Here is a 22,606-nt window from a genome sequence, read left to right on the forward strand (position 1 = left end):
TTTGGCACAAGGACGATGCGTGCGATCACACATGTGCCTAAACCTTTAAAACATATTTTTTTGTATTTTTTTTTTGAAGAAAGAGAAAAGGTTTTTGGCACAAGGACGATGCGTGCGATCACACATGTGCCTAAACCTTTAAAACATATTTTTTATTTTATTTATTTATTTTTGTAATTTTTGCTCATTATAAAAAAAAAATGAGTGTGTGCAGGGTTTGATAAATAAACAAGACAAAGGCAGTACAGAGGGATGGGGGTCATCTTACAAGGGGATTACACAATAAAAATTAATGATCAAACAAATAATAATAAAATTAAGAAACTAAAGCACAAAACAAGAGAAAAGCTCAACTGAATTTAGGGGTACAGAGATAAAAACCAGGGGTGCCGAGTGAAATTGAAGCTCCTTTGCAACTGCCAGGGGTGTAAAGATGAAATCGGGGGGTGCGGAAGGAGAAATTGTATTTTTTTTTTATTTTTATTTGTGAATATATTATATGTATTTTTTTTAAGTGAAAGTAGGATCAGAGGCAAAGGCCCAGGCCTTTTCGTTCCTTGGCTCAGGAAACCCTTAGGGGTTCTTCCATTTTTTACCTTTACTGAAACCCAGGATCTCCTTCTCTCTTCTGCCTGGCATCCTCGCCGCCGCTGCCACCGGTGACTGCATCACCGCTTCTGCGAGCAAGCTTCCGCGCCACCACCTCTTCCGCGGCGCCGCTGCCTTCCCGTCTACTTCCTCGCTGCCAGTTGCGGCCAAAGACACCGTCAGTGCATCAATCGTCGCCACAGACTCTGCCGGTTGCCACCTCCAAAACAGACCAGCCATCGCGATAGAGATAGCCACCGCTTCCTCGATCTCGTCTGCTCCCTTAGCCATCGGCAACCCAGGCCGCCACCTTCTCTTCTTCGCGCGCGAGGGAGAAACTCTCCTTCGTGAATCGCCTCCCAGGCGAGCTCGGCCACCGCGTCGTCCAGGGCTCCGGCTAGCATCACCGGTCTTCACCAGGGTTGCCTCCGGTGACCACCTCGATGTCTCCTTTTCTTCTTCGCGCGCCAGCAGGAACACTTCTTCTTCTACTTCGTTGCTCGAGGGATAGAGACACCGTGCTCCTTCACGTCACGACTCCACCACCACGACCAAATTCATCCTCCGTCATTGGCGCATGACTCCTTCCTCTCCCTTTCTTTCTTTCTCTCTATCTCTGTTCTGCTGTGGATTGATAATGAAAAATGATCAAATTTGGGGTCCTTTTCTTCTCTGTTTAATTGATGTATGTATTCTACTGCATGTGTGATGAACCGGAAGACAGGATTTGATGTTTCAAGAATTTCAATGGATGAAGCCAAATGATAAACTCAGTATGTGATGGAGGCAAATGGGTTGCGGTCTTTGCTTGAGTTGAATTTCTGCAGATAAAGGAGTATGTGGTTACATGTGATAGTTGTGGCAAGTGAATATGGTTGAACTGAATATGGTTGATTATTCAGGGAAGGAGACCCAATATTGAGGTTAGGCCGTGTGCTATCAGGTGTTGGAGATGAAATGTTGGAAGTGAAATGGAATGGTTGTTGGGATGGTTACGGGTGAAGGTCGAGTGTTGGAGGTGAATGAAGAGATGAAGATGATGGGCTGTTGGACACAAAGGCTCCTCCAGAGTTTGGAGTTCGGCTCTGGTTCACGGTTAAAAGGTGGATGAGGAATCAAGAGTAATGGTTAGAGGAAGTTGGCTGTGTATCCACGATGATGGCTGAGAGGTGTAGGAAATGTAGGGAATGTGGAGGTCACGGGTGAAGAGGTGAAGGAGAGTGGTTAGAGGTGAATGATGAATGAAGATGATAATGGTCGTGAGGGAAAGAGGGAAGGGATCCGTGGGCGTGAGCTTATTTGAAGATGGCTGTGACAGTGGGGAATATGGATGGTAGGTTGGGAGCCGTGAGGTAAGGTGAAGATGGAAGGGATGTGTTCATCACAGGTGTCTCCCCCAGATGATGGAAAGTGTTGGTTGTGTGAATGATGATGGTCGTAGTGTATGGGAGGATGGGTATTTAGCCGTGAAATGGTATATGGGTGAAGAAAGATGGCCGGAGATGAAAGATAAGCTTGCTGGCTAGGATGGTGATGGGTGAAGTCACTAGCGTCCAGCTCGGTTCCCCTGATGAGTGAAGAAGAAACAATTTTTATTAAAAAACTTCAAAACCCGTGAGCCTCTCCTCCTATTCAGAAATAATCCGTGAGTACACATTCCATTGCATGCTGAGCAACAGTCCTTGGGCGTGAGGAAATAGGGTAAGGGCCCCTCCATCTTGTCTTCATCTTCATACTGTGGGCATCCTTCTGTGCGTGTGGTATGCTGGATGGTGATGTTCTCGGTGATGGGTTCAAAAGACATTGGTTTATTGGTTTCGAATGGGTACTTGATGGATGGAACAAAAGGATGGAAAGGTGATGAAGCAACGGAGGATAGCACGAATTGCTCATTGAGAGGATAAAGAGGTGTTGGAGATGAAGGCCGTGAGGATAGGTTGAAGATGAATCCTGGAGGTGGTACCAGGCTGAGGATAACGATGAGCTCTCGGGAAGAGATAGATGTTGGAGGTGGACGAGCGCTCAGAATGAGCGCTGAGAAAGGGGTGTTGTGAACGAGCGCTCAGGACGAGCGCTCTGGACGAATGGTAGAAGAGAAATAGGACGAACGTTCTCGCAACAAGAGAACGAACGCTCAAAGAACTCAGGACGAGCACTCAGAGGGTTGAGGTGGACGAGCGGCAGAGGATGGGAGTGATTAGGACGAACGCCTTACCACTTTCTTTGACGAATGATGTTTGCTGCTGGGCCGAACGCTAAACGAACGAACGCTGAAGACAAACACATGGAGACCGAACGTTCAAATGAGACCGAGCGTTCAAGTGAAGACCGAACGCTCATTAAACAATATAAACCGAACGCTCAAAATCAAACGTACACCAATAACGAGCCCCCAAAACCGAACGCTAATAATCAATCACACACCAAAAACGAACGTTCAAATGAGTGTAAATAACTTCAAAACCGAACGTTCACTAACACAAAACCGAATGGTAACAAATATGACCGAATGCTTGATGAGGAGGACGAACGTCCAAAATGATAAAATGGCCGAACGGTCGAATAGTGAACGTTTGATGACCGAACGGTTGAAGATGAGGACGAACGTCCTAAAAGAAACGAAATGCCGAACGGTCAAACAAAGCAAAGGACGAACGGTCGAATCAGTGCAAAGGACGAACGGTCGAACAGTGCAAAAGGACGAACGGTCACTGTTCGGACGAACGGCAACAGCAACAATGGGGAAGGACGAACGGTTACTGTTTGGACGAACGTCCACAGTATCAGAGGACGAACGTCTGAACAACAGTTGGGAAGGACGAACGTTTACTGTTTGGACGAACGGTTGAACAATGGGGAAGGATGAACGGTTCAACAGTGGGCAAGGACAAACGGTTCAACAGTGGGGAAGGACGAACGTCACAACAGTGGGGAAGGACGAACGGTTGAACAATGGGGAAGGACGAACGGTTCAACAGTGGGGAAGGACGAACGTCACAACAGTGGGGAAGGACGAACGTCACAACAGTGGGGAAGGACGAACGTCACAACAGTGGGGAATGAACGAACGGTTCAACAGTTGGGGAAGGACGAACGCTCACTGTTTTGACGAACGTCTGAACTTTTTTTTTTTCTTATTTTTTATTATTTATTATTTTTTTTTCTTTTTATATACACACACATTTTTTTTAATTTTTCCTTTTATGAGGATAAAACAATAAAACAAATTATTTAGTCAATCCGGACGAAATTGAGTGTTGACAACGACAACACAACATCTTAAGTTAATGCTCATACAATACCATAAAGATCCATCACTGACAATAACATGTTAAGATAACACCCTACGCGCCCAATAAACCAACCTGCAGGAGCTTTAACCGACCAGGAGAGCAAAAAACCATCTCCTTAGTCTCAACCTCTAGCCATCACGGAGACGAAGGCACAAGTGCTTGGAGGTTCTTTCGTGTAAGGTGCGACGGTCGTTAACTATGGCCACCTCTATCCAACAAGAACCTATATCTTTCATTTTTTCCCCCTCTTGAAACCTGGACTAGAGGTCACCATGAGATCAACAGGATGTCTCCACCTTGAATCTCAACTATGACCTCATTCCATGACCCTAATCGCAAAGCTCGACCAACCGAGCTTCACAGCCCGACAACCCATCAAAAATCTAGTAAAGGTCAAGATCGACCTTGATAGCGTCCTCCTCGAGCTAGGTTGGGCCAAAGCACGAAGATGAAGCTATGGAGGTGAAATTTGTGCGGAAGCGATGGATATGGTGGTGGGCTCACAAATTTGGTGAGGTTTTTGGTGAGTATTTGTGGTAGGATGGAGGTGTTTGATGGATCTCCGGAGAGGTTGGGCCAACTCTAGAGAAGGGTGGTTAGAGGGACCTCATGGGATGCTCTAGCCTTGACTTGAGACAAGATATGTTTGCACACATTTTGGCATAATAACATTCAAATTCATCAAGTGATTTTACAAGGAAGGAGACCCTTCTATTTATAGAGAAAGGTGTCTCCAAAGTAGACAAAAAACCCTAAAAACTATCCACTCTTAAAGAGACATGTGGCAATCCTCTTTTACAAAGTTTCTCCACTCTTAGAGTGCCATGTGGCAATCCACTTTTGTAAAGTCTTCTCCACTCATGTGGTAATCCACTTTTGCAAAGTTCCTCCACTCTTAAAGTGCCATGTGACAATCCACTTTTGCAAAAGCTTTCCACTCTTAGAGTGACATGTGGCAATCCACTTTAGGAAGAGTTTCTCCACTTGGAAAGTGACACATGGCCACTTCCTTTTTAAGAAGTGTCTTCACTAAGAGCTTGCCATGTGGCCATCATGTCCCATGGTGGGACACACTCTTTAAAAATAAGATTACAAACCATACAATACTTAGCCCTTAATACAAGGCCTAAAATTAAATACTATACTATTTGACCCTTAATACAAGGTCTAAAATACACACAATTTTACCATGGCTAGGGCATATGCCATCATACCCTCCCTCTTAAAAAGGATTTGTCCTCAAATCTTTAAGTTTCTTCAAAAACCCTCTTCTTCATATTGATCAACTTATGTATCAACAAAACCCTCCGGGGTCAAATAACTTTCTGCAAAAAACAAGAGATAAAGTAAGTGTTATTAGAATAATCAACCCAATTATGTATTTTCCCTTTAAGTCCCGGCTTATCTTGTGTTGAATGCATATGCATTTGGAGTGACTTCCTTTTTTACTACCAAGTCTCATTTGGTCTTGTGGAGTGACTTCCTTTTTTACTACCAAGTCTCATTTGGTCTTGTCTTTCCAATCTACTAAAGGAAGATGGAAAGAATACCCCTTTTGAATCTTCACACAAGCTTGTGGCCCTTAACATGAAGGCTCTTTTGTTGGGACACTCATTGAACATGTGTGTATTGCTTTGACACTCTGAACATTTGATTTTGTATATGTTAGTGTCATCTCTTTCCTTTTCTCTCTTATTTTTCATTTGTACTTGGTCTGTTTCAACTTGAGATGATGTGAGAGGATGAAGTACAAACTTTCTATCTTTATGGTTGAAGGTTATCTCATTGGTACGACCATGATGTATGGTTTCCTTTTCAAAAAGCCAAGGCCTTCCTAACAAGATGTGACAAACTTCCATAGGTACTATGTCACATAGCACACTATCTTCATAATTCCCTATGGAAAACTTAACCTTCACTTGTTGATTAACTATCATGTCTTCACCATCATTAAGCCATTGAAGTTTGTAAGGTTGAGGGTGAGGCAATATAGTTAAGGCTAACTTTTCAACCAACCTAGTGCTACAACAATTGCAACATGAGCCACTATCCACAATAAGAGAACACGTGTTTTCTAAAACTTGACATCTTGTATGAAAGATGTTCTCTCTTTGGGTTTGGACTTGGGGACTAGGTTGATTCTTCAAAACTCTTCTCATCATGAGGAGATCTCCCTCGCATGGGTAGGAATCTTCTCCTTCACTCTCATCCTTACTTGTGCCTTTCTCCTCCTCCTCTTCACTACTATATGAGTCAACATCCCTCAAGATTATGGTCCTTTTAGTGGGGCATTGTGATGCCATATGACCTCTACCTTGACACTTAAAACATTTAATTTCACTAGTGCGCATGGATGATGATGATCCTTGATTGTGCTTCTCTTTCTCTTTCTCAAATTTCCTAGGGGTTTCCTCTCTTCTCACTTGTTTTCCCTCCCTCTTGTAGTCTTTCTTAACATATGAGTTTGAGTGGTCAATTTTCAAACCTTTTCTCAAATGTTGTTGCTCTACCTTTATGCAAATTTGTACCAAATCATTAAGATCTTGATAGGGCAACAATTCCACTCTATCTCTAATATCAAGATTAAGACCATTTAGAAATCTAGAAATTGTGGTTGCTTCTTCTTCCCTAATTCCCGCCCTCATCATGTAGAGTTCCATCTTTTGCCTATACTCTTCCACACTCATGGTTCTTTGTTGGAGCCTTTGGAGTTTATCCATAAGCTCTCTATGGTAGTAGGAAGGTATGTGTCTTCTTCTTAGAGCACTCTTCAAGTCATTCCAATATTGGACTTGAGGGGAATTGGAGAGTCTTCTTTCTCTCACTAGGGCAGTCCACCAATACATGGCATTCCCTTGAAAGCTTAAGGTGGCTAGGGAAACTTTCCTTTCCTCTATTATTTGATGACACTCAAAAAGTTGTTCTACTTTCATTTCCTAATCTAGGTATGCCTCAACATCTTCTTTCCCATGGAAATGAGGAAGGTCTATCCTAATCTCTCTTGGTGGTTGTTCACTCTCCCTTCTATACCTTCTAGGTGGAGGATGTTGGTAGAATTGTGCAGCAGTCCTACTATCTTGTTCAGGGTATGTGTTTTCTGTGGGAGTTTTTGAACTTCGCCTTGAGTGACTCCTACTCCTACTTTTCTTTATCTCTTCTTGGACCTTTTCTTGTTTTTGGGCTAGAACTCTAAGTTCTTCTTCTAAGGTTTCAAGATATTATTCTCTTTCAACTCTTTCTTTTTCTTTCAAAATGGATTCTTGCTTTTGCCAAAGTTTTAGTGATTTTAGTTCCTTGGCCATTTGTTCTAAATTTGGTTGGGCCTCTTCACTATAATCACTATCAATTTGGTAAGAAGGTTCCTTAGACATTCTTAAAAAAAAATTCAAAATATGTAATGCACATACAAACTTGTATTTCAAAAGTAAATTCCTTTAGAGATTTAAGGAGGCAAAATAATCTCAAGTTCACTTCCAGGAAAGAGAGGAGAATCACTAAGGATCACTTAAAATCCAAGCCTTTCCTAGCCAAAGTTTACCTCAATTTCTCTTGCACCAGACTTCTCAAATGGAATTAGGTTTGATACACAAGTGGACACACAATAAATTATAAGCAGTTAAAGGCAATAATTAAACTAGACTATGCGGCCTAATGGTAAAGTTAGAAGGCACTTTGGAACCTTCAAACTTTAACCAACTAAAAACGTTTTCAATATGGTTTACAAGTCTTTGTTAGGATATGGGATTGAGTATCAAAGACTACCCCAAGATACCTAACAAGGTTATGAGTTACAAATCCAAAAGCAATACAATTTTACAACTCAAAAATGCATAATACAAATAAATAATGTGTGTTCCTCTCTAAAGTGTTTCACTCCTTTTCTTCTTGTCTCTTCCTCAAGGTTTCAAGGTCCAAAGAGGTCTCCGATCACCCGATATACTATGTCCAATTTCGTTTTTCCTCCAAAGAATATCCTACACCAAATATCAAACCAAATCCGAAAGGTAGGAATCCAAAGAGAATGCAAATCAAGGGCCAATTTGAACAATAGCTCTTCAAAAGGAGTTATGTTGAGACAAAACAGAGAGTAATGAACAAGACAATCAAGAAAATAAAGCTTAAAAAAACGAAGGCTAGGCACTCAAAAGAATTACCTAAAGAAAGGCACTAGAATAGATGAACAAAACCAAAAACAATTAGAATAGAGAATTATTACTTCTTATCTTTACAAACACTGAGCTAATGGTGCAATGTAGGCAGAGACAATATTTTGTCAAAAGTGTCATGTCCAAGTCTCATATCCAAGGGTCATGTCCAAGTGTCATGTCAAGGTATTATGTTCAAGTATCATCTCCAAGTGTCATGGTAAAGTCTCATGTCAAAGTCTCAAGTCAAAGTAACTTTTTTTTTCACTTTTGCTTTTGCTTGTACTTTTACTTTTTTTTTTTTTACTTTGGCTTTTTACTTTTGTTTTTCAACACAAATTAGATCTGGACAATTTGTTTGGGTAGCTCAAAGTTCATGACTCAAAGAAAAAAAATGGAAGAAATCTTACTAGAATCAAAAATAGAGCATGAAACTCAAAGAAACACAAGAGAAACTTAACTCTAAGAACTTGACAATGATCTAATGACAAGCATGAACTCAAATATGAAATAAAAAAGCACTCAAATGGATGTATATACTGTAATTTCGAAATCCCAATGGAACATATTTTTTTATGATTTTTTGCAAAGCCCGAACTAAGGGAAAATGACATAAAAATGACTACACATGACTCTAGACAACATGGATGGAATTAAAAATAAAAAATAACCCAAAAATGACATTAAAACAGAACCAAATATATGAAGAAAGACTCAAAAAAAATATAAAAGCACGCCACAACACATGTATATGGAAACTTAGTGGTAAAAACCGAATGGTTCCGCAAAAGAACAAACTAGAACCATAAAAATAACATATATGGATGTAAACAATGGAAGACAATAAAGAACAACACAATAACAACAAGAAATACACAAAGATAGGTAAAGGACCAAGATACTTAGCTCTTGTAGACCTAAAGCTCTTGATACCAAATGATAGCGTCCTCCTCGAGCTAGGTTGGGCCAAAGCATGAAGATGAAGCTATGGAGGTGAAATTTGTGCGGAAGCGATGGATATGGTGGTGGGCTCACAAATTTGGTGAGGTTTTTGGTGAGTATTTGTGGTAGGATGGAGGTGTTTGATGGATCTCCGGAGAGGTTGGGCCAACTCTAGAGAAGGGTGGTTAGAGGGACCTCATGGGATGCTCTAGCCTTGACTTGAGACAAGATATGTTTGCACACATTTTGGCATAATAACATTCAAATTCATCAAGTGATTTTACAAGGAAGGAGACCCTTCTATTTATAGAGAAAGGTGTCTCCAAAGTAGACAAAAAACCCTAAAAACTATCCACTCTTAAAGAGACATGTGGCAATCCTCTTTTACAAAGTTTCTCCACTCTTAGAGTGCCATGTGGCAATCCACTTTTGTAAAGTCTTCTCCACTCATGTGGTAATCCACTTTTGCAAAGTTCCTCCACTCTTAAAGTGCCATGTGACAATCCACTTTTGCAAAAGCTTTCCACTCTTAGAGTGACATGTGGCAATCCACTTTAGGAAGAGTTTCTCCACTTGGAAAGTGACACATGGCCACTTCCTTTTTAAGAAGTGTCTTCACTAAGAGCTTGCCATGTGGCCATCATGTCCCATGGTGGGACACACTCTTTAAAAATAAGATTACAAACCATACAATACTTAGCCCTTAATACAAGGCCTAAAATTAAATACTATACTATTTGACCCTTAATACAAGGTCTAAAATACACACAATTTTACCATGGCTAGGGCATATGCCATCAGACCTCCTCAATGCTAGACTTTGAGAGAACAACATGGTAGACATGACCTCGGCCTTAGAGCTCAACCTGAAGAGGATGAACTCGACCCATCAGCTTGGTCGGTAAACATGACCTCAGTCTCAAAGCTCGACCTGAAAAGGATAAATTAGGCCCCTTAGCTCAATTGGCAGATACGACCTCTGTGACACCCGGGCACGGAGATGAGGGCGGGGAGTGACGCCGGTGCAAGAAGCATGGTGTAGGGGGCACAGACAAGGAGCGGCTCCTGGCAGCTTCGGGTGGAAGGGGTACATGGATGAATCAAACATACACCGGAATGAGAGGGATCTGGAGACTGTGTAGGTATGGGACTATACAGTTGAAGGATAGCTTAAAGGAATTGATTTGACTACTCATATAACCAAAATGCATTTGCTTTTCGGTAGCCTGACTCATAAGAACTCTATGGTTAAGCATGCTTGGCCTGGAGCAATTCTGGGATGGGTGACCTTCTGGGAAGTTTTCCCAGAAAGTGTGCGAGTGAGGACAAAGCACACTGGAAAGCCTGGTGGTACCGCCCGACCAATGTTGCTAGCTATAGAACTGAGCCTATAAGTTAATCATTTGTATCTACTTGTTTCTTTTAGATGTATTTTCAATTTATATTTGTTTCTTATAACCAAGACCACTAACATGGCACTAAAAAGTCCTTGACTGAGGTAATTAAGTTACTAGATTGTAGGCTTAATATCTATTTTGGTCCATATTTTCACCAGTTTTGTTCAAAGTGGTCCTCGACCTTTTTTGGGTATTCAAAGTGGTCCCAACTTTTGTAATTTTTGTTCAATTTGGTCTTTTTATATAACGACGTTTAAATGCTTAACGACACAATGTCGACGTGAGCCATTACTGAATGAAGAGTAACTTTTTAACACACGTGGCAACTGTCCAATGAGGGACTGCCACAGTTAACACAGTTCTTAGCAAAGAACTTCTTATTTAAAGTTGGCTGGAGTTGAGGTGCACAGTGGAGTCCAAAGGTACACCCCGATCTTTGCAAAGTGTAGTGATCAAGGCAGGAAAACCAAGCTTGCAAAGATCGTTATCAGCAATGGGGGTGATTTCCTAGGAAATGTGAGCACCCACATCCATGTCAACCCCAGTCATATCTCCCTGTGGCAACCTCTCGAAGATTCTTCCAATCGTTTACCCATAAGAATGACTATAAACCCTAGGAAATTGAAACGAGTTTGAATACAATATTTTAGAGTTTAATAACTTACCTCTTCGCGAGAATGTAATAATGGAAGAAGAAAACCACGATAGAAGTTGTGAGAATGCGAGACACAATAATAGAGTTAGCGAGAATTCAAGTTGATAGAGGAAGCTTGAATTGTGAATTACTTAAGAGACAACACGAAGAGGAAAAATGAAATGCTTGAGAGAAAATGCGAGTAAGGATTTAAACATAGTATGTCGGATATCAAATTAATAAACATGATAAACATATATTATGACAAGTCTCCTATGACATAATTGTTAGCATAAAGATGAAATATAGAAGTTTTGATGATGTCTCAAAGTCAAGATGGTTATTGCATTCTATACTCCTTCAATACTCATATAGGTGTCGAGTTGATCTTGTACTTGTCAAGGGGATGTCGAGCTACCCCTACGGTATCAAGGTGGAGTTATGCGAAGCTATTTGTGTAACACCCTACTATTTTAAAGGGTATTACTGATAGTAGAGACTAAATTAATTTGATATCTCTTATAAACAATCAAACTTTATTTCATTTAATTCAAAGTACAATGCCAAACTTACAAACTTTAAACAATATAGTCTTCACCATTGAAATTTCAACTTATAAGTTTTACACAACATAATCTTCCCAATACAAATTTATTCTTTTTACAAAAATCCCTGAAAGTTTTTCCCCGCATCTCTCTCATCTCTAAGCTTGTTCAACCGCATCTGCAACATTATCTAATCACATATAACATGAGTTATATGATCATAGTACAAACAAATAAGGGTAAGCCAACCTTATCATAAAATCATTAAACTTGTAATAAAAATATTTTAATCACGTATTTCTGCAATTAATAAAATATCATTATTCCGATGTCATTAATTCGTCATTATCAAAGTCATCTTTCCCATTTTCATAAATCTTACAAGTGCATCATGCTTACTCATGAAGCCTTATGGTCAGACCGCTCTCTGCCTGCTTCCTTAAGCCTCACTTATATATTATGTCTTACTTTCTGAAGCCTTATGGTCAGACCCCTCTCTGCCTGCTTCTATATAACTTACGAATCATATGTTTTTGTCAAAGCCTTATGGTCAGACTACTTTCTGCCTGCTTTCATAAACCTCAGGTGTTACTTTGCTCATACCAAACTCTCATAGTATAACTCGAACATACTACTCCCGGTAGTAAACATCATTTCATAAGTAATGATTTCTCATATCCATTCCAACATTTCATAAAACCAACAATTCATACCCTCTTATCCACCTAACTCAATCATGTTCATTCTTTAATCAAGAATTCATAATAACCCGTTTTGGTATCAATAAATTAAACATATTACCATATATTATGCTTCATATTATAAACTCATTTTGCCCATAACGAGTATGACTCAACATATTTTCACCAAACAAAGATCATGGATCAACCAAAATATATCAACATATCGTAGGAACTACATATTAAAGTCTGGGCTCAATGTAATAATAAATAAAATATATATGAAATTTTTACCATGATAATATTATGCATCTACAATCAACTTGTTTTATTTTATTTTCATCCTAGTAGAAATTTTTCTTTACTCCAATTGGTCACCGGAGAGGACCCAGATGTCTGAACGCATCAAACTCACCTTCGACGCCATCACATATGACTAGTCACAACTGACTGGACCAGGCCAGGGCTGCTCTATGATCAGGGATGTGCCAACTCAGGTTTTTAAGGTTCCTCTATCCTACCAACAAACGGAGGCCCTCAATAATTAATCAATTTATTTATTTAATTTATCTACCTTGTTGTCTTATGCTCTAAATCTAAAATGCCTAATTTTAATATTTTTACTTCCTCTCACAACAACCTCAAACAGTATCTGTATATCTATTTAATACTCATATATAAGCAATTACAGAACCCTTACTCCAGATCTTCCAACAAGATCAATTTCAGCCAACAAACTCATTCAATAAATTCATCGCATCTCAACATGTACAATTTAACAGTTTCAGTTATAACACCCAATATAATAAAAGTCATAAAACAGTTTCGCAAGAGAACACCAGTTCAACATTCGTATATTTATAAATTCATACAAAAATAATTAGTTGCCCTTACCATCAAAATAATATTAATATAAAAATTCAGGGGAAACAAGAAGTTGAATCTGGCAGAGCCGGTTAGACAACTTCTCATCCTTCCACAAAGATGCAATAAAAAAATAGATAAGACAATAAAATTTCTGGGGAAACAAGAAGTTGAATCTGGCAGAGCCGGTTAGACAACTTCTAATCCATCCAAAAATACAATATAATTAAATAACACGAACATTAACATGTCTGGGGAAACAAGAAGTTGAATCTGGCAGAGCCGGTTAGACAACTTCTAATCCATCCAAAAATACAATATAATTAAATAACACGAACATTAACATGTCTGGGGAAACAAGAAGTAGAATCTGGCAGAGCCGGTTAGACAACTTCTAATCCATCCAAAAATACAATATAAATAAATAAGGAAAGCAATAAAATGTTTGGGGAAACAAGAAATTGAATCTGGCAGAGCCGGTTAGACAATTTCTAATCCTTCCAAAATACAAAAATAAACAACTAATAACATACAAATGGCATAACATAAACAACATCACATTTTACAACTATCACACTTGGATATCAACATAAAAGCATACTCTCATTTAAATTCAAGATCATACAGAAACAAAATACTCCATATTCAAGATTTAAGATCAGACAAAAGCAAAATATAGCATATTCAAGACTCAAGATAATACAAAGGGAAATACTCAAAGTTAGCTCCCCTTACCTCTATTCCAGACTTAGTTTCCTCTTCTCAAACCGTTCTCCAGAAACTTCCAGAATTTCCCCTCTTCAACTAGAATTTACTCCAACTCTCTTCTCTCACAATTTCTCTAGAATTTTGGTGTAAATTTCCAGCCTCCCCCCCTTGGCTATTTATAGTAAAAATTTACTATTCATTTTTACTATTCATTTTTACTATTCATTTTTTTTATTCATTTTACTATTGCAAAAATAATTTTTTATTTGCAAATTGGTGAATTCTGATCTCAAAGCTACATGTAACACTTATCCTTTCCAAAAATAATTTTTTTTACTATTCACAATTTACTATTCACAATTTACTATTCACTAATTTTTTTTTTCTAGTAACTAACAAATATTTTCAAGGATCTTACAATCTCCCCAACAACATTTATTTTCGTCCTCGAAAATTATTTATTTAAACAAAGACTATTTAACAAAAGATTACTTACAAAAGAGATATGGATTTTCGAAAACCATTGCTCTGATACCCAATAGTGTAATATCCCAATTTAGGCGTTACAATTTATTTTTCCACAAAAATACATATACTACTTTTCTTTAACAATTTTCAACACCAACAAAATATTAAGTGATTTATTACAACACAAGTCTTCTAAAATAAAATTTCACACAGTTCATAAACTTCTGAAATTTAAAATTCCACTTATCAAAGTGTTACAACTTCACCTCATCTGACTTACTTACCAAAGTAGTACAAACCAAGTTATTCTCTCTACTTATCAAAGTAGCACCGCAAGACATTATTGTCTACTTACCAAAGCAGTACGGTATAATTAATTTGCCTACTTACCAAAGTAGCATGAAACAAGATCTTCTGCCTACTTACCAAAGTAGCGCAACAAGACAATACTGTCTACTTACAAAGTAGCACAGTATAGTTAATCTGCCTACTTATCAAAGTAGCCCGATTTATATCATTCTCTTTATCTCTTCCTTCATCATCTCATCCTGTCTACTTATCAAAGTAGCACAAATTAACCAAATTACCTTTTTCAACATATTATTTATCGACAATCTGAACCAATCAAACTAGTCAACAACATGTTTAGATTATATGGTAAGATTTTCAGTCCAATCCAACGATTAATGAGGCAGAAATCATCAATTTTGTATAAATGATCCAAAAACATAAATTAAGCAATATTGAGATCCCTGAGAAGTTACGAAATTAATATCTCTAAATCGGTACCTCCGATCTAAAATCTGAAAGGTCGAAGTATGTCCCTATCTGTTACACGCTTCATACTAAAGTTTCAAGTTAATCTAACGGTTTACTAAGTAGATATGAAGGTTTTACCGAGGTAACTCAGAGACAGAAATTTAAGTGGTTCTCGGTTAAACTCCAAATACGGAATGAATTCTTCTAAGCACAGACCTCTAATTCCAAATCTGAACGGTCAAGATCACCTATTATGTCTTATGAACTCCATACTAAAGTTTGGGCTCAATCTAACGGTAAATGGAATATACATGAAATGTTTACCAATATAATGTAAGAACAGAATTATAGTGTTCATCAAATATTTCAAACTTTCGAAATTTCTTACTCTAAGCATAGACCTTTAATTACAAATCCAATCGGTCACAATGTATTAATATGTCTTAGGGATTCTATATCAAATTTTGAGGTTGATCTAACGGTCAAATAGGTCAGAATTTTATATTTTACTGAGACAACTTAGTAACAAAACTACAGGGGTAACTAATTTACTCAAACTTACAGGATTTATTTCTCAGAGTACAGACTTCTATTTTCAAATCCGAACAGTCAAAGTTTAGTAATATGTCTTAGGATTCACATATTAAAATTTTAGCTAAATCCAACGGTAAAAACAATTAATAGAAATTTATCACCACAGTAACTCGAAAATAAGAAATTATAATCATGAAAACCAAATTTTACACAAGTCAATATATAACTACCATTACCAAAAATTTTTTTTTTTTTAACATATTCATATTCATGATCATAACAATAAAGGATTAGCTCCCCTTCATCAAAGTCAAGCACTTGGAACCATATTTCTAACTACAAAATTCTAGAAATTAAGTTGAGTTAGCTCCCCTTACCTCTTGAAGGCTCAAACACCTTAAATTCTTCTTCAAAGAGAGCAACTTCTCTCCTCCTTGCTAGACCAAGTCAGCCTCCACACTTAGGACACTTAGGATTTCGTTCACCTCCCACTCCATATGGTAATATGTTTAATTTATTGATACCAAAACGGGTTATTATGAATTCTTGATTAAAGAATGAACATGATTGAGTTAGGTGGATAAGAGGGTATGAATTGTTGGTTTTATGAAATGTTGGAATGGATATGAGAAATCATTACTTATGAAATGATGTTTACTACCGGGAGTAGTATGTTCGAGTTATACTATGAGAGTTTGGTATGAGCAAAGTAACACCTGAGGTTTATGAAAGCAGGCAGAAAGTAGTCTGACCATAAGGCTTTGACATAAACATATGATTCGTAAGTTATATAGAAGCAGGCAGAGAGGGGTCTGACCATAAGGCTTCAGAAAGTAAGACATAGTATATAAGTGAGGCTTAAGGAAGCAGGCAGAGAGCGGTCTGACCATAAGGCTTCATGAGTAAGCATGATACACTTGTAAGATTTATGAAAATGGGAAAGATGACTTTGATAATGACGAATTAATGACATCGGAATAATGATATTTTATCAATTGCAGAAATACGTGATTAAAATATTTTTATTACAAGTTTAATGATTTTATGATAAGGTTGGCTTACCCTTATTTGTTTGTACTATGATCATATAACTCATGTTATATGTGATTAGATAATGTTGCAGATGCGGTTGAACAAGCTTAGAGATGAGAGAGATGCGGGGAAAAACTTTCAGGGATTTTTGTAAAAAGAATAAATTTGTATTGGGAAGATTATGTTGTGTAAAACTTATAAGTTGAAATTTCAATGGTGAAGACTATATTGTTTAAAGTTTGTAAGTTTGGCATTGTACTTTGAATTAAATGAAATAAAGTTTGATTGTTTATAAGAGATATCAAATTAATTTAGTCTCTACTATCAGTAATACCCTTTAAAATAGTAGGGTGTTACATTTTGGTATCAGAACAATGGTTTTCGAAAATATTTTGGGACTCTGGGGAGTGAAATTATTATTCTTAGTAAAATATCAATTGAGTTGATTCTTATTTTATTGGAAACTAGATTCAAAGAGCTTCAATTTGACTACTCATACGCATATTTTGGACTTCGGGAAAGGGGTCTAACCGAGTTGGGGAAAACGTGACAGTTTTGCTGTCCAGGGGCTAGCGTCCAACCTTAATTTTAGGTGTATTTTTTTTACAAGTTGCAACTTTTTGGAGTGAGTAAGTTGTGTTCTGCACTAGGAGAACATTTTGGGACCCTTTGGAGACTTTCCTACCATGTTTTAGGGCTGGAAAATGGTTTAGAATGGTCCATTGGTTGTTTATTATTGTTAAGTGCCAAGTGCATGGGTCCTTAGTTGTCTAAGGCATCTTCTTTTAATTCCAAATCAGATTTGGAGTAAAAACATTCTGATCTTTGGTTCTAATGACTTTACATTTTCTTGGGTTATTTGTTTGCATTTATGAAATGAGGAAACATGTGAATGTGATTTTGGTTGCAAAATGACTATAGCTTATCTTGTGCTTGAATATGACCCAATGACCAGATATATTTGAGTGTTTGAGAGATTGTGTTAGATATAGAAAGAGATATTTTAGAAGCTTGTTTTGGATATGAAATTAATTTTTTCATTATCCTTTTAAACGCATACACACATATTTTTAAGTAATAATTTTCGAAAACGTATGGTTTTAGGAAAAATGACTGGTGCATATTTCAACCACATATATCTAAGTTGCTTTCCCACCATAAACAAAATTTAGTTTCGGTATAAGTTAAAATAAAAACTCACAGAAATTATTATAACGAGAAGAGAAAGAAAAAAGAAGAAAGAATTATGTAGAAAGATAAATATTATTTTTTATTACATGAGAAACGACAAGCATTTACTTACGTCATGGAATACATGAGGACGTACCGAAAAATCGAGAAAACGTTAAGTTACGTGATAGTTATGTAAAAATAATTATAAATTAATTTATACATAAACTAATTTTAAATAGAAAAAAATTATTTATTATAGAGAACTATATCTAAACAAAAGTACTATTTCCATAGCTGCAGTAATTTCACTAAACAACCACTTAATAAATCACTCGAAGACCTGGAGAATGGAATGTGATTCATTTTCTAACTCTTGTACCTAATAGTTGACAATTCTTAGAAAATATAGATAAAGTTGTGAACCTTCACTCTTATCACAACCACTCATTCATTCATGGAAATGGAGTACAGCCTGTGAATAACAGTGCTGTCGGAAGACTCAATACTCTTTATTGCTTGTTGACGAAAAAGTTCATCAACCTTAATTCAAGGCCATCATTCAAAAATTACCTTATTAATATTATTTCCATTGCACTGCACCCAATCACACCCATAAGCTTCACTTCAAATCTCACAGTTTCATTCATGGCAGCAGAAATGGTTACCGGTGCTCTTGTTTCTACTTTCCTCGAGAGGACTATTGACACTTTGGCTTCCCGTTTTGCCCACATATTTCGTGCAAGAAAACACCATAAGAAGCAACTCAGCCAGTTGAAGATGAAGCTCCTTGCCATTGATGTTGTGGCTTTTGATGCAGAACAAAGGCAGTTTACAGATCCACATGTCAGAAATTGGCTTCTCAGGGCCAAAGATGTTGTGTTTGATGCAGAGGATCTATTGGATGAAATAGATTATGAACTCTCTAAAAGCCAAGAGGAAGCTGAGTCTCAGAGTGCTACTAAAAAGGTGTGGAATTCACTCAAATCTTCTGTTGTCAATTTCTTTGAAAATGAAATTGAATCCATGATGGAACAAGTCCTTGAGGACCTAGAAAATCTTGCAAACGAAAGCAAAATTCTAGGTTTGGAAAAGGGTGCTGGTGTTGGGGTTGGATCAGTATCGGGTAGTAAATTAGCACATACATCTTTGCCAAATGAAAGTGTTATCTATGGCAGAGATGATGACAAAGAATTTGTCCTTAACTGGCTCACATCGGACACTCACAACAGCCTATCTATACTTTCTATTGTGGGCATGGGTGGGATGGGTAAGACCTCTCTTGCCCAACATGTATTCAACGACCCAAGGCTTCAAGAAGCTAACTTTGATACTAAAGTTTGGGTCAGTGTTCCACAGGAATTTGATGTTCTCAAAGTATCAAGAGCAATTCTTGACACAATAACTGGTTCCACTGATCATAGCATACAGCAGGAAGTAATTCAGAAAAGACTGAAAGAAGAACTTATGGGAAAGAAATTTCTTCTCGTTTTGGATGATGTTTGGAACGAAAGACCATCTAAATGGGAAGATGTGCAGAAGCCCTTAGTTTTCGGAGGCAAGGGCAGTAGAATTCTTGTCACTACACGGAGTGAGAAGGTTGCTGTTACCATGCGATCAGAAAAGCGCCTCCTGCAGGTATTAGAAAAAGATTATTGTTGGGACTTGTTCGCAAAGCATGCATTCGAAAATGGTAATCCCCAACCAGACTCAGACTTCATAGAGATTGGTAAGAAGATAGTTCAAAAATGTAATGGACTTCCTTTAGCCTTAAAAACTATGGGAAGTTTATTATACAATAAATCATCTCTTTCGGAATGGAAAAGTATTATGAAGAGTGAGATATGGGATTTTTCAGAAAATGAAAGTGATATACTCCCTGCTTTAAGACTGAGCTATTTCCACCTTCCTTCTCATCTGAAGAAATGCTTTGCTTTTTGTGCCTTATTTCCCAAAGGTTATTGGTTTCACAAGGAGTGGTTAATTGAATTGTGGATGGCTGAAAATTTCCTAGAAAACCCTCTACAGAAAAAGAGTCCTAAAGAAGTTGGTGAAGAATATTGCAATGATCTATTATCTTGGTCCTTCTTTCAACAAGAGTCAAGTTTTGGAGGGGAAAAGTGTTTTATGATGCATGACCTTCTAAATGATTTGGCAAAATACGTCTGTGAAGACATATGCATCAGGTTAGGAGTTGATGAACCAAAACGTATACCCAAAACAATCCGTCATTGTTCATTTTCATGCTTTGAATCAGGTTTTGATGGGTTTGGGAGTTCGATTGATGCTCAAAAGTTGCATACATTTACTCCAACAGATCGGGATTGGGTTTGGGATTGCAAGATGTCCATAGATGACTTGTTCTCCAGATTTAAGTTAATACGTGTCTTATCTTTGTATAAATGTCGTAGCCTTACGGAGGTGCCTGAATCTGTAGGAAATCTTAAGCATCTTCGTTCATTAGATCTATCCTTCACTCAAATAGAAAAACTACCCAACTCAATAAGTTTACTCTACAAGTTGCAAATACTGCAGCTGAACTATTGTCGAAAATTGAAGGAGCTTCCCCCATGTTTACATCAACTCGGCAATCTGCGTCGTCTTGAATTATTAGATATTGAAGTGAAAACTGTTGGAGCATATTTGGGAAAGCTGAACAATGTTCAAGTATTGATGAGTTCATTTGATGTTGAGAAAAGTAAGGAAATCAATTTTCAGCAATTAGGAGAATTCGATCTTCATGGAAGACTAAGAATTGATAATCTGCAGAATATTGAGAATCCTTCCTATGCATTGGAAGTAGATTTGAAGAACAAACCACACCTTGTGAAACTACGGTTAGAATGGGATTGGAATTTCGTTGGCAGCTCCTCTGTTGATTCAGAAAAAGCTGAGGATGTAATTGAGAATCTACGTCCTTCAAAATATTTGAAGAAGTTGTCAATAAGGAACTATATTGGTAAACAATTTCCAGATTGGTTACTTCATAATTCATTACCGAATCTGGTGTCCTTAAAGTTGAAGGGATGTGAATCTTGCCAACGTTTACCTCCGCTTGGACTTCTTCAATTTCTCAAGCACTTGAGCATTGCAGGACTTGATGGGATAGTGAGTATTGGTGCTGATTTTCATGGAAACAACTCTTCATTTAAATCCCTTGAAACATTGTATTTCTCCGATATGAGGCAATGGGAAAAGTGGGACTGCCAAGCTGTGACAGGTGCTTTTCCATGTCTACAAAATTTTTTCATAATAAATTGTCCCAAGCTGAAAGGACACTTGCCAAAGTTTGTTGTTTTAGAATCTCTAAAAGTGTTTCACTGCGAACAACTTGAAGCTTTGATTGTCAGTGCTGTAAGAGTTGAAGAGTTGTCCATTTGTTCACCTCGGGAGTCAATAAGTGATGACTGTGTCTCTCTAAGGATCTTTCCACTTGATTTCTTCCCAACACTCAGGACTCTTCAACTCATTGGATTTCCTAATCTACAGATGATTTCACAGAATCATGTTCACAATCATCTCTGGCTTCTGAAAATCAAAGAGTGCCCTAACTTTGAATCATTGCCTGCAAACATGCATATGCTGCTTCCATCTCTCTCAATGCTAGTGATAGAAGAGTGTCCAAGACTTGAGTCGTTCTCTGAAGGAGGTTTGCCATTAAATCTAAACCACATCACACTCAATAATTGCTTTAGACTTGTTGGCTCACTCAAAAGAGCTTTAGGAGACAGTCCTTCGTTGAGAAGTTTAACGGTTGAAAAAGTAGAGGCGGAATGTTTTCCTGATGAAGGTTTGCTTCCACTCTGTCTTTTTATACTAACAATAAAAGATTGTCAAAATCTAAAAAAACTGAACTACAAGGGTCTCTTAGAACTCTCATCTCTTCTAACACTGAGCCTTTGGGAATGTCCCAACCTCCAATGCTTACCAGAGGAGGGTCTTCCCAAATCAATTTTACATCTTAGAATAATGAACTGTCCTTTGCTGGAACAGCGATGCAACAAAGAAGGAGGCGAAGACTGGGAAAAGATTTCTCACATTCCAGATGTATTTATATAGGGTAACGAATTTGTTTAATTATGTTTAATGGTAGGGATAGTTTAATAGTGGTGTATGAACTACTTTTCCTGTTGGTAGTCCTTTCATGTAACAAATTACATTTCCATGAAATTTTTTTAACACTATAATTATGAAGCCTCTATTTCTTTATTCATTATTAGGTTTAGAAGAAATTCTGATATAGCAGATGTATTTACTGTGAACTTAAAGTCTGTCTATCAGTTTTATTTTAAACACTTAATTAAATGCAATAATGCTAAAGCCTGAATAAATTTTAAGTTTCTAATATTATTTTTGTAAATGAAATACATAATAAATTATTAAAATAAATTTAACTCCTTGAAAAATATTTTTGTCTGTATATTTTTCTTTAACATTACACGGTGTCTTTAGACATATTTTTGAAATATTTTTATTTCTTTTAATTTTTTACCTTATTGTTATCATAACATCTATATGTTTTTTTTTTTCTATAATGACATATAATAATAGAAGTGATTTAATGTATGTGATTCTTCAAGAATCTAGATTTTGTGAAACATGTTTATGGTACAATTTAGATATTACTTGTCTTTTAAATTATCATACGTACAACCTCTTTTTTCATGGCCGATGTAGCAGCATCACTGCATATGTGGTATAAGTAAACAGCCATTGAGGGGTGTACAACTTAATCTCTCTTTGGCTTAGTGGCTACCCAGTCTATTTTTCAAACAAGGCTTTTAAACCTATTCTAAATACTAAAAGACTACAACATTAATCTCTAACATCTATTGTACAACCCAAGG

General features: G+C 37.3%; 2 protein-coding genes across 2 annotated transcripts; one reads left to right on the plus strand and one right to left on the minus strand.

Annotated features, from left to right (window-relative positions):
• Window positions 1-4,543: 4,543 nt before the first annotated feature.
• LOC148202619 (uncharacterized) lies at window positions 4,544-9,228 on the minus strand. Its single transcript, XM_088108641.1, has one exon. It carries the CDS (start codon window positions 6,812-6,814, stop codon window positions 5,330-5,332), a length of 1,485 nt encoding a protein of 494 aa, XP_087964767.1. The 5' UTR covers window positions 6,815-9,228; the 3' UTR covers window positions 4,544-5,329.
• An 8,905-nt stretch (window positions 9,229-18,133) lies between these two features.
• On the plus strand, window positions 18,134-21,972 carry LOC124829263 (putative disease resistance RPP13-like protein 1). The gene has a single exon (XM_088110469.1). The coding sequence runs from the start codon at window positions 18,408-18,410 to the stop codon at window positions 21,816-21,818; it is 3,411 nt and encodes a 1,136-aa protein (XP_087966595.1). The 5' UTR covers window positions 18,134-18,407; the 3' UTR covers window positions 21,819-21,972.
• The last annotated feature ends 634 nt before the right edge of the window (window positions 21,973-22,606 follow it).

This window comes from Vigna umbellata, chromosome 3 (assembly GCF_029865625.1).
Source record: "Vigna umbellata cultivar VRB3 chromosome 3, Vumbellata_1.0, whole genome shotgun sequence".
Classification (NCBI taxonomy): Eukaryota; Viridiplantae; Streptophyta; class Magnoliopsida; order Fabales; family Fabaceae; genus Vigna; species Vigna umbellata.